Source organism: Bos taurus, chromosome 22 (assembly GCF_002263795.3).
Source record: "Bos taurus isolate L1 Dominette 01449 registration number 42190680 breed Hereford chromosome 22, ARS-UCD2.0, whole genome shotgun sequence".
In the NCBI taxonomy this organism is placed as follows: domain Eukaryota; kingdom Metazoa; phylum Chordata; class Mammalia; order Artiodactyla; family Bovidae; genus Bos; species Bos taurus.
The window spans coordinates 31,279,156-31,292,410 of NC_037349.1; the positions used below are offsets into that span (position 1 = coordinate 31,279,156).

Below are 13,255 nucleotides of genomic sequence, written 5' to 3' on the forward strand. Positions count from 1 at the left end.
CTCAAATTCAATAATCTAAGCTGGTGACTTCTCTACACATTGATTAATATCATATCGTGCACTATACATATAATACCACTGTTATAAAAGCAATGGTAAGAGACAGTGTAATGATTTTGTAGACAACCACAAAAGACTAATATGACAGCATATAATTATTTGTTTGTTAAACAAGGCTCTAGCTTCACACATTCAATTTTATTTTAAAATAAAAAAGAAGAAGAAACACATGATTATCTGGCAGATATTTGTTTGTCAAAGATCCATATCCTGGATACTCTGCCCTTAAAGATTCTATCTCTGGATCAGATTTTGACTGGGAGCTAGAAATTATGCTGCATGAGTCAAAATAAAAGGAAAGGAATAACAAAATAAAAGTACATTCAAACTATATCCTTTTAGAAAAGAAAACCAAAAAAGAATTTAACAAGAAAACATGAGCCTGGAGACTGCATTCCTGGGTCTGAATTGTTTAGTTCATTATTTGAAATGAGCATAAGAAACACAAATTGGACAGGGGATTCTTTCAAAAACGTGCTTATTGTTCTTGGAGCTTTGTCAGACCAGTCTGACTTTAGATGCTGGCCAGTCATGTCTGAGCATCCTTTTGGACCATCTATTCCAAGTCTGCTCTGCCTGGAATCCACTAGACCTAACTCTTTTTTACTTCCTATCATCAACTGTGTTTATCTTATTCATCCTAAGGCCCGGTCTAGCTCAAAAGACTAAACCCAGTCCAAACTAGACTCCATTATCCAGATGGAGAATTATGTGGGCCAAGCACTTCTCTAGGTGGGTGAATGAATGATTTAGAAATTGCCATCAGTACGGAATGCCTGTAAGTTCCATTCAATGAGGACACTCGTGGCTTATAGTTGATTCAGGATAAAGTTATCATACAATTGCGCTCATTTCACATGCTAGTAAGGTTATGCTCAAAATCTTTCAAGCTAGGCTTCAGCAGTACATGAACTGAGAACTTTCAGATGCAAAACTTGGGTTAAGAAGATGCAGAGGGACCAGAGATCAAATTGTCAGCCTTGACTGGATCATAGAGAAAGCAAGGGAATTCCAGAAAAACATCTACTTCTGCTTCATTGACCATGTGAATACCTTTGACTGTGTGGATCACAACAAACTATGAAAAATTCTTAAAGAGATGGGAATACCAGACCACCTTATCTGTCTCCTGAGAAACTTACATGTGGGTCAAGAAGCAAAGGTTATTAATATAACTGGACATGGAACAACTGACTGGTTCAAACCTGGGAAAGGAGTATGACAAGGCTGTATATTGACATCCTGTTTATTTAACTTATATGCAGAGCACATCATGCGAAATGCCAGGCTAGGTGAATCACAAGCTGGAATTAAGATTGCTGGGAGAAATATCAACAACCTTAGATATGCAAATAATACCACTTTAATGGCAGAAAGTAAAGAGGAACTAAAGAGCTTCCTGATGAGAATGAAAGAGAGAATGAATAGCTGGCTTAAAACTCAGCATTCAAAAAACTAAGATCATGGCATCCGGTGTCATCACTTCATGGCAAATAGAAGGGGAAAAAGTGGAAACAGTAAGATTTTCTTTTCATGGGCTCCAAAATCATTGCAGACAGTGACTGTAGCCATGAAATCAAAAGACGCTTGCTCCTTGGAAGAAAAGCTATGACAAACCTAAACAGCATATTAAAAAGCAGAAGCATCATATTGCCAACAAAGGTCCACATAGTCAAAGCTATGGTTTCTCCAGTAGTCATGTACGGATGTGAGAATTGGACCATTAAGAAGGCTGAAAGAAAAGAAAGAAAGTGAAGTCGTTCAGTTATGTCCGACTCTTTGTGACCCCATGGACTATATCCTGCCAGGCTCCTCTGTCCATGAAATTCTCTAGGCAAGAGTACTGGAGTGGGTTGCCATTTCTTTCTCCAGGGTATCTTCCCAACCCAGGAATCGAACCCACGTCTCATGCATTGCAGGCAGACTCTTTTCCATCTGAGCCACCAGGGAAGCCTTTAGGAAGGCTGAATGCCCAAGAATTGATGCTTTCAAATTGTGGGCTGGAGAAGACTCTTGAGAGTCCCTTGGACTTCAAGGAGATTAAAACCAGTCAATCCTAAAAGAAATCAACCCTGGATATTCATTGGAAGGACTGATATTTAGGCCACCTAATGCAAAGAACCAACTCATTCGAAAAGACCCTGGTGTTGGGAAAGATGGAAGGCAAAAGGAGAAGGTGGCAGATGGTGAGATGGTTAGATAGCATCACCAACTCCATGGACATGAATTTGAGCAAACTCTGGGAGATAGTGAAGGACAGAGAAGGCCAGAGAAGGCTGGCATGCTGCAGTCCATGGGGTTGCAAAGGGTCAGACGTGACTTAGCTGAACAACAACAGGAATAAGTACTTGATGCTTACTTTTATCATCTTTTCTGATGAAATAGGTGGAAAAAAAATCAAATATCACGCTTATTAATGTCTATATTATTGTTTGTTGTGGTTTAGTTGCTAGGTTGTGTCCAGCTCTTTTGTGACCCCATGGACTGTAGCTTGCCAAACTCCTCTACCCATGGGACAGAGACAAGAATGTTGGAATGGGTTGCCATTTCCTTCCTCAGAATATCTTCCTGACTCATGGATCAAACCTGCATCTCCTGCATTGGTAGGTGGATTCTTTACAACTGAGCCACTAGGGAAGTCCATTAATGTCTCTATAGTTTGCATTAAAAATTATTGCTAATACAAAGACAAGAAAAAAATGAGTTGTTTGGTTTCAAAATATGGTACTCTTCAAAGTAAAAAAAAAAAAAATCCCATATAGAAAATTTAAGTAATGTCACCCAGTCTTCAAAAAAAAAAAAAAAAAAAAAGCCAAATTCAGAGAGCAAAAGTGAAGTTAGAGGGTGACAAAAGGCTAAGGAGAGAAAAATAATGAAATGGAACAAGAGAAACATTTTAACTGTTAGGACATGATTAAAATATATCAGTCAAAATTGGATAGTATTTCCAAATGAGAAATGAATTTTAGCTTGTTAATAATTCCCTCCTCAGAACTATTTATACAAAGGAGTTTAAAGTTTGCAACTCACTTAACAAATACAAATAACTATATCACAGTAACTGCAAAAGTAAAACAAGAGGAAAATATGTATAAATCAAGAATAATCCAAGAATAAATCACAATCAGGAATAATCCATGGGTTTCCCTGGTGTCTCAGCTGGTAAAGAATCTGCCTGCAATGTGGGAGACCTGGGTTCAATCTCTGAGTTGGGAAAATCCCCTGGAGAAGGGACTGGCTACCCACTCCAGTATTGTGGCCTGGAGAATTCCACATACCATATAGTCCATGGGGTCACAAAGAGCTGGACATAACTGAGTGACTTTCACTTTTACTTCAGGAATAATCCATAACCTCCAAAGTAAAAATGTGGGCAAAGATTTGAATTAAGTGTCTCTCTAGGGATAGATGATTGGAAACTAGGATAGTTGAACATAAACTATATAAAGACAATCACAGAATGTGAAGTAAGGATTCATCATGACATACAAGTAGGAGTAGGGTCTCTCAGAAACTGCACAGAAGAGGTTATGTGATTTGTAAACTCACAGAGATCTAAAGCCACGGTGAATCTTAAAAATGTTTCCATTGAGGAGTAACATGGATAATCACAGAGTCTAATATTAAAATACAACTGAAAACAAACCAGGATGAATAATATGACCAGCAGTGTTTGGGGTTCACTCAGTCTCTCCTGATCATTTCTTCTCATCTGGACAGCATTTGCACCTTGATTTCTTTAGCTCAGATGATGTTTCTGTTCACTGTTTTAAGATCACTGTCACTGCTATTTACCAAATATCTTTTTGACCCCACTAATAGCTAAAACTTAGATAATTTGCTTTTCCAAAGGTCAACACCCAAACTATTAAGGGCATTAGATTTGGTCTCCAAATTTATGATGAAGAGACATAAAACACTTTAACTAGAGAAAAGAGACAACCAAAGGAACTTTTAATAAAGTGCGCTTTGGGACAAGGAAAACACCATTGTTTTTTGATATCGTGGTTTTGTTTATCCAACCATTATTTATCTGTAGGTGATCTGGGAAATAGACTCTTGGAGGGCACAAACAGAACCTTGTGCCCCAGGACCTAGGAGAAAGGAGCAGTGACCCCACAAGAGACTGACCCAGACTTGCCTGTGAGTGTCCAGGAACTCCAGCAGAGGCGTGGGTCGGTGGTGGCCTCCTGCAGGGTTGGGGGCACTGAGTGTAGCAGTGCATGCTACTTTTTGAAAGTGGTCGCCATTATCTTCATTACTTCCACCATAGTTTGGCCCCAGGTAAATAGCAGGCTTAGAACCGGACAGGGAACAACAGACTGGTTCCAAATAGGAAAAGGAGTACGTCAAGGCTGTATATTGTCACCCTGCTTATTTAACTTATATGCAGAGTACATCATGAGAAATGCTGGGCTGGAAGAAACACAAGCTGGAATCAAGATTGCAGGGAGAAATATCAATAACCTCAGACATGCAGATGACACCACCCTTATGGCAGAAAGTGAAGAGGAACTAAAAAGCCTCTTGATGAAAGTGAAAGAGGAGAGTAAAAAAATTGGCTTAAAGCTCAACATTCAGAAAACTAAGATCATGGCATCGGGTCCCATCACTTCATGGCAAATAGGTGGGGAAACAGTGGAAACAGTGGCTGACTTTATTTTGGGGGGTTCCAAAATCACTGCAGATGGTGACTGCAGCCATGAAATTAAAAGATGCTTACTCCTTGGAAGACAAGTTATGACCAATCTAAACAGCAGAGACATTACTTTGCCAACAAAGGTCCGTCTAGTCAAGGCTATGGTTTTTCCAGTAATCATGTATGGATGTGAGAGTTGGACTATAAAGAAAGCTGAGTGCCGAAGAATTGATGCTTTTGAACTGTGGTGTTGGAAAAGACTATTAAGAGTCCCTTGGACTCCAAGGAGATCCAAACAGTCAATCCTTAAGGAAATCAGTCCTGAATATTCATTGGAAGGACAGATGTTGAAACTGAAACTGCAATACTTTGGCCACCTGATGTGAAGAACTGGCTCATTGGAAAAGGCCCTGATGCTGAGAAAAATTGAAGGTGGGAGGAGACGGGGACAACAGAGGATGAGATGGTTGGATGGCATCACCAACTCAATGAACATGAGTTTGAGTAAACCCTGGGAGTTGGTGATGGACAGGGAGGCCTGGCATGCTGCAGTCCATGGGGTTGCAAAGACTTGGGCAGGAGTGAACTGAACTGAACTGATAATGTCAGAAGTGGGGGTGTGGTGAGGGGGGAAGTATTATGGGTTATAATCTTATCAGGAAAATAAAGCTAGTTTACCTAAGACCACAATGGATATGTGTATGACAGAAGTCTCAAGAGAAGGGAATGATCATTTCTAGATGAGTGAGATTAAGAAGACTTCAATGTGGAGGTGAAGATGGGACTTCGAGGCAACATTCTGAAATGTTAGTAACAGAAGCAGGTAAGTTCAAGGAACTGCAGCACTACAATTAGGTTAAAGTGGAAAGAAGGTTAGGCACCCTGGGGAAATCTTAAAACTTGAAGCTATAGGGTGAAAATAATTTTATAGATTCTGAACAGTCAAGGTTTTTATTGGCTGTTACAGGAATCTGAAATTTATCTCTGCTCCCAGTTTTATTGTTTTTAAAAACTATGTTGATCAGTCAATTTTCATATGAAACTGAGAGCAAAATAGAAGAAATGAAGTTGGAGAAAAGAGGTGAAATGGACACAAGACAATCAGATAACAGTTTCCAGGTTAAAGACACTGGAGGAAGCAAACCACTTAGGGTCAAAAAATAATGATTTTTTTTTTCATAATGGAAAAAAAAGCATTTAGGAATGTCGGATGATTTATTATCATTCATACCTAAGTGTTATGCTTTTTGTTGTTCAACTTCTGTTGAAAACAGTATCTTTGCCTAAGAATCTAATGACAAATCCTCTTTGGAATGTGATTTCAAATTCTTTTTGGATTATCTGCAGACTCTCAAAAGAACTTGAAATGTTTTCTTGTTAACCTATAAAATGTTAGAAACACTTGCCTTTCAAAACAGCAGCTGCAGGGTGAACATCTAGAAAATAAACCCAGAGAGGCTTCCCTTCTTTGTTCTGTTAACCCAAATAGTCTACATATATTTTTCAATCTCTTTTTTTCTACACCTTTTAATATTAACCATAAGTGATGAATGGCGGGTGTGGAAGGAAGGGGACTGGAGAAACCCCATCCATTTGAAAAGAGTTCATTCTTTTTACCCTATTTTGCAGAGTGTCATTTTAAATAAGTGCTAGCCAGGAGAAGGTTTTTATTGTTTTGAACCACAGGCTTTATATTACCTTAAAAGAAAAAAAAAAACCTCTCAGCCGCAAGTTGGATGCTTCTGGCAGCAATACAAATCTAGCACCACCCAGGGAGGGAGTGTATTTGCTTCTTCACTCACTTCTGGCAGGGCAGAGGAATGCTGGACACCGAGAGATGACAAGGGAGGCTGTCCAGAGCATTGCCACGCTGCTTCCCCATCCCTCGCCTTGGGCCTCCTCCCCTGGGAACACACAGGTAAGGACATAGAGGTGCTGATGCAAGTGGAGCATCCTAGCTCACTGTGACCAAGTCTGGGAGGAAGTCAAGTGCAATGCACTGAGGATGCTTACTGGGTCTCAATACCTCAGGAAGCTCAATGTGGCCTGGCGGAGGTCATAGGGTTCTCATTTCATCCACCACACTGCTAAAAAGGTCCTTCTGTGTTTCTTAGCCTTTCTATCTTTGTGTATCTCTCTGAAGCATGCTTTTCTCTAGACTATTAAGAAAAACATTGAAACAGCACTGAATGTTTGGATTTTGACAAATCGGAGGCTAGTTGTTCATCTGTTTTTCTTTTGTATTCAGAAATCAGAGCTTACAGCAATCTTGACTGCTGACAGTGAAATATCTTCTAAAGTTTCATTTTCCATGTAGTGTTGTAAAATACTACACGTGGATAAAATATAAAATTTAACATCAGACAGGGAGCTGAAAAACTACAGAGATAAAATGTTCCTATAATATGGCAGTCGTCTCTAAATATAAGGTTCCATGTTATAAATTTGGGTTCTTAATGAATTTTTTATATCATCAATTCTGTTTCCACTTAGATGTCAGAAACTGAGCTGGAAAAGATAAAAGTCAGAACAGCTAAGCATTTTGAAAATGACAAAAATAACATTTCTTGGTTGAAAGAAGGTAAGTTCTCTTACTGTTGATTTCTATCAATGTGAATATTGTGCTTTTGTTTATAAGCAAAAAAGAGTGGGCAGAATGGGGAAAACTGCCCTGCAGTTCAAATGATATTAATACTTCTGATTTTCTGTTTCTTTTTTTTTGGCCTAAGTGGTAGATTGAGGGTGTTTAGTATTGAAAAGCCTTTTGTATTTCTTAGGCTGCAGGACACTCAGATGATTTTATGGGTAGGGGAATATACACTTCCAGTTCAGATATATGTTAACTATAAGGTTCTTGTGCTAAGGAATTTTCTCCTTTGTATCCAGGAAGATGAAATCATTTGAGGACAAGTATTTTTTAAATAATAATCACAGAAAGGAGTGCAGGCTATAGGAAGTCATGTCTACAAATAGAATTGTCATTCACTGCAATTACAGAGCCACCTTCCCAGGGGAGAGTGCTGTCGGCCACAAGCACTGTGTGCGTAAGATGCCTGCTTGAAATACACACACAAATCGATAAGTCCTCCTAGGAGGAGTACAAATTTGTGCACTTTCAAAAACACGTATAAACTCATGATTATTTACTAGAAGGCTTTATTTCATAAGCTTTTCTTTTTATGAATACCTTTAATGTTTCTTAAAGGAAACTGATTTGAAATTTTATTTAAATAGATAAGTTGTCTCTTTTACACCATTTCCTGAATCTATTCAATTGTAAAAAGATGGCTCTTAAGTAGTTGCCATTCCTCAAAACTGTTTTCTAAGGTCACAGGAGACTTTAATATATATGTCAAGTAAGTTCTATAACATCAAACATCATCATCATTATTACATCAAACACAATGACAACATGCATTAGTGATTATGCTGAATCATCAAAACAACCTTAGAAAGCACTAATTACTCCTAATATTCAGGTGAGAAAACAGAATCTCAAAGAGTTTAAGTAAATTACCTAAAATTACAAAATTAGGAAGTGACAGAGCTGGGATTTGATCCCAGACCGTGTGACTCCGCAGCATATAAATTTAACTACCACCTTTCACTGTGTTTCAAAGAAAAGATGTTTAAGTCACTTGTCAGGACATGATTTGTGCTCAAAAACTTTCCTAAAGTGTTTAAATCAACACCTTCACTCTCACATATACATCTCCCATCCACTCTTATTCTTAATTGCTCTTTACCACCACTGTCATTTTTCAACTGTTCACTTTTTTTAAAAAGATTATCCTTCTGCCCCAGGGCCCCATAATCAAATTTAATAGCTGGCACTCATCTCTAGTGAAGACTTCATTTCAGGATAAAAGTGTGTACAGACATGAAGTATTTTCAGAATCATTTCCTTCCAAAAGCCACAGAGCTAAGAAATCCTTTTTTTTTTTTTTAATTAAACAATCTTTTAAATACAAACTTAAAAAAAAAAAAAAATAGAAGTAAAAAACAAAAAGTGAACTCAGGCTAAAGATTCCTCTGTGTTTTTGTTGGGAAGACCAAACCCACCAAGACAGAGGAGTTCTTTACTGCTACTTATAGGGAAGTTTATCTTGTTTTGCTTCAGCTGCTCCATGCTATAGATGTATCATAGAGAAATAATGACAAAATTGATAGACCAGTCAATTGCTTCCTGAAAATTTTTGTTTTTAAAAAACTGTCTCCATTAAGTACAATGTAAGATTGAATGATTGTATTCTACAAAATCTAATTTCCCAGGTGACCTGTTTTATCCCATTTGGACACAGTTTAAGCTACACTCAAATTATGTTTACTGTATTTCATTAATTGTGAATGATCAGGAGGAGTTAGTTTTTGAACATAAATGTCTTTTCATTTACTGTTAAGAAAAAGTTTATATGTTGGCTTATTTAAAAAGAAATAGACTGGTGCGGTGGTAATAGTAGAGGATCTGAAGTCAGGCAGGTGAAGTTTAAAATTTTCTGCTCAGTTGTTTGCCAGCTGGTGACTATGCTCTTACTTAACCTCTCTGAGCTTCGGATTCCTTAGCCAAGGAGTATAATATCTACCTTGTGAAATTATGGGGAAGATAGGCCATTATTTTGTGTCTTTTATCCCCTCTTTAAAGCATGGTTCAAAATCAGATAATCATTTTTTGAGATTCTGGTTCATAGTTTGAACGATGAGCACCACGGTAAGTGCTGTCTGTTTTTATAGTAATGTCAACAGGAAGGACCTCCATAAAGAGGCGACAAGGCAGTTTATCTGGGATCTTAGATTTGCAGTTTGGGGGATCACAGATTTGGGAGGAAACCAGAATAGTGTCTGATCGGAGAAAATGGGCAGAGGGGTTATGGGGAAGAGAGGAAGGCTACACAAGCTGGTGACTGAAGATCTGGACAGGAGAGTAAATCTGTTCCACACATGACTCGGTTATCGAGCTTACTTATCCTTTACTGGGGGCAGGTGGGATTTCCTTAGTCCAGAAAAAACCCAGTTCTCAGCATTATTCTTTCCTTCTGGCAACTCAGCCAACTATTCAGTTGCTTTATTTTTCCATGTTCAAAGTTCAGCACGGGCAGCAAACATGGAGGTCCTTCTTGCATGCCTCAGTCATTCCTGCCATTGATTCTCTCACAGCATTTCATGTAAATTCCTTCCTTTTGTCCCTGTAACCATTTGGTGTGCTGTAATATTGGTCCATTTTCCAGATTAAAAGACAGAGGCTCAGAGAAACTAGATCTTTTTTTTTAATCACACAAAAAAATGTTTTTATTTATTTAGCTTCTTACAGTACTCACATAACAGAAACTGAAAAATTTGTGTTAATGTTTAGTCTCTAAGTCATGTCCAACTCTTTGGCAACCCCATGGACTGTAGCCCACCAGGCTCCTCAGTCCATGGGATTTCCCAGGCAAGAATACTGGAGTGGGTAGCCATTTCCTAGTCTTTCCCATTCTATTGTTTTCCTCTATTTCTTTGAACTGATCACTGAGGAAGGCTTTCTTATCTCTCCTTGCTATTCTTTGGAACTCTGCATTCAAATGGGTATATCTTTCCTTTTCTCCTTTGCCTTTCATTTCTCTTCTTTTCACAGCTATTTGTAAGGACTCCTCAGACAAGCATTTTGTCCTTTTACATTTTTTTTCCTCAGGGATGGTCTTCATCCCTCCCTCCTGTACAGTGGCACGAACCTCCGTCCAGAGTTCTTCAGGCACTCTGTCTATCAGATCTAATCCCTCGAATCCATTTCTCATGTCCACTGTATAAATCAAATCATAAGGGATTTGATTTAGGTCATAACTGAATGATCTAGTGGTTTTCCCCACTTTCTTCAATTTCAGTCTGATTTTGGCAATAAGGATGATCTGAGCCCCAGTCAGCTCCTGGTCTTGTTTTTGCTGACTATATAGAGCTTCTCCATCTTTGGCTGCACAGAATATAATCAATCTGATTTTGGTAATTGACCATCTGGTGATGTCCATGCGTAGAGTCTTCTCTTGTGTTGTTGGAAGAGGGTGTTTGTTATGACCAGTGCGTTCTCTTGGTAAAACTCTATTAGCCTTTGCCCTGCTTCATTCTATACTCCAAGGCCAAATTTGCCTGTTACTCCAGCTACTTCTTGACTTCCTACTTTTGCATTCCAGTCCCCTATAATGAAGAGGACATCTTTTTTGGATGTTAGTTCTAGAAGGTCTTGTAGGTCTTCATAGGACCATTCAACATCAGCTTCTTCAGCATTACTGGTTGGGGCATAGACTTGGATTACTGTGATATTGAATGGTTTGCCTTGGGAATTAACAGAGATCATTCTGTTGTTTTTGAGATTGTACCCAAGTTCTGCACTTTGGACTCTTTTGTTGACTATCATGGCTACTCCATTTTTTCTAAGGGATTGTTTCCCACTGTAGTAGATAAATGGTCACCTGAGTTAAATTCACCCATTCCAGTCCATTTTAGTTCACTGATCCCTAAAATGTGAATGTTCACTCTTGCCATCTCCTGTTTGACCACTTCCAATTTTCATGGACCTAACATTTCAGGTTCCTATGCAGTATTGTTCTTTACAGCATCAGACTTTACTTCCATCACCAGCACATCCACAGCTGGGCATTGTTTTCATTTTGGCTCAGCCTCTTCACTCTTTCTGGAGCTATTTCTCCACTGATCTCCAGTGGCATATTGGGCACCTACCAACCTGGGGAGTTCATCTTTCAGTGTCATATCTATTTGCTTTTTCAAACTGTTCATGAGGTTCTCAAGGCAAAGATACTAAAGTGGTTTGCCATTCCCTTCTCCAGGGGACCACGTTTTATCAGAACTCTCCACCTTGACATGTCTGTCTTGGGTGGTCCTACACGACATGGCTCATAGTTTCATTGAGTTAGACAAGGCTGTGATCCAAATGATCAGTTTGGATGGTTTTCTGTAATTGTGGTTTCCATTCTATCTGCCCTCTGATGGCTCCTTAGAGGCTTGTGGAAGCTTCCCGATAGGAGGGACTGGCTGTGGGGGACTCTGGGCCTTGCTCTGATGGGCAGGGCCAAACTCAGTAAATATTTAATCCAATTTTCTGTTGATGGGTGGGGCTGTGTTCCCTCCCTGTAGTTTGACCAGAGGCCAAACTATGCTAGTGGTAATGCTGGTAACGGTGACCTCCTCCAAAAGGACTTATGCCAGGACTGTTGTGCTCAGTGGCTCTGACCCCACGGAAGGCACTGTTGACCCACACCTCTGCCGGAGGCTCCTGGACACCCATAGGCACGTCTGGCTCAGTCTCTTATGGGGTCACTGCTCCTTTCTCCTGGGTCCTGGCGCACACAAGATTTTGTTTGTGCCCTCCAAGGGTCAGCTTCCCTAGTCCTACGTAAGTTCTGTAATCAAATCCCACTGGCCTTCAAAGTCAAATTCCCTGGGGGTTCTCAGTCCCTTTGCTGGTTCCCCAGGTTGGGAAATCTGTTGTGGGTCCTAGAACTTTAAGAACAGTGTGAGAACTTCTTTGGTATAATTATTCTCCAGTTTGTAGTTTGTCTGCTTGGTGGCTCTGTAGTGGGGTTCACACACCACACCTTCCAGGTCTGCTGTAGCCTGAGTGCCTGTCCCCATGGCAGGCCACTGCTAACTCATGCCTCTACAGGAGACACTCAAACACTCAAGGGCAGGTTTGGCTCAGTCTCTTGTGAGGTCCCTGGGTCCTCGTGTGCCCAAGTTTTTGTTTAAGCTCTCCAACCATCTCTGGTGGGTATAGGGTTTGATTCTAAACACGATTTCGCCCCTCCTATCGTCTACTGGGACTTCTCCTTTGTCCTTGGATGTGGGTATCTTTTTTGGTGGGACCCAACATTCTCCTGTTGATGGTTACTTGCATCGGTTCCTTGCAATTTTGGGGTTTTCACAGGAAAAGATGAGCACACGTCCTTCTACTCTGCCATATTTTAGGGCTGTTTGTAATTTATCAAAACCCCCTCCCCCTTAACAAAGAAAAATAAATAAAGTAATCCTTCAGTATCCCCCAGGGGATTGGATCCAGTACCCGCTGTGGATACCAACTCCAAAGATACTCAAGTCTCATATCAGATGGTGTGGGGGTCAGCCCTCTGTATCTGCAGATTCAGAACCCATGGATAGGGAGGGATGACTGTAGAGATCTGAAAGTTCTTCAAAACCTTCTTTATGAATAACAAATTAATTGCTTCTCCTATCACAGTGTCTCTTGCCTCCCTCTGCAACTCCAGCTGAATACCGTCCATGGTTAAAATATAGGGAATCACAGCACTGCCTGATTAGGGTTGGAGCAAATGCTCACTGGGTTTATCTACATAAACCAGTTACCACAGCACCTGACCTTGGAGTGAGCATGGAACCAAGAAGAGTCAGCATCATCACTTCCAACCTAAGTACTGATACTCTAACTTTTCATCTTCAAATATTCATTCGGTGTATCCAATTTGATTTACGTTTATTAAGGCATAAGCATAATAGCGCACATTTTAATAAAAAAAAAAAAGGAAGAAAGGAGGAAAGAAAGAAACACAATCTTTC

At 39.7% G+C, this 13,255-nt stretch overlaps 1 protein-coding gene and 1 long non-coding RNA gene across 2 annotated transcripts in view; one reads left to right on the top strand and one right to left on the bottom strand.

The window, feature by feature from the left end:
- The window catches only part of LOC104976682 (uncharacterized), a 692,169-nt gene that overhangs the window by 437,956 nt on the left and 240,958 nt on the right, over positions 1-13,255 (bottom strand). The gene's annotated exons all lie outside the window — the stretch shown is intronic.
- The window catches only part of MDFIC2 (MyoD family inhibitor domain containing 2), a 117,111-nt gene continuing 109,915 nt past the window's right edge, over positions 6,060-13,255 (top strand). The window contains exons 1-2 of the mRNA XM_059880040.1: positions 6,060-6,617; positions 7,193-7,280. Of these exons, the coding sequence (XP_059736023.1) occupies positions 6,537-6,617; positions 7,193-7,280 (169 nt within the window). The 5' untranslated portion in view covers positions 6,060-6,536. The remainder of the gene's footprint in view (positions 6,618-7,192; positions 7,281-13,255) is intronic.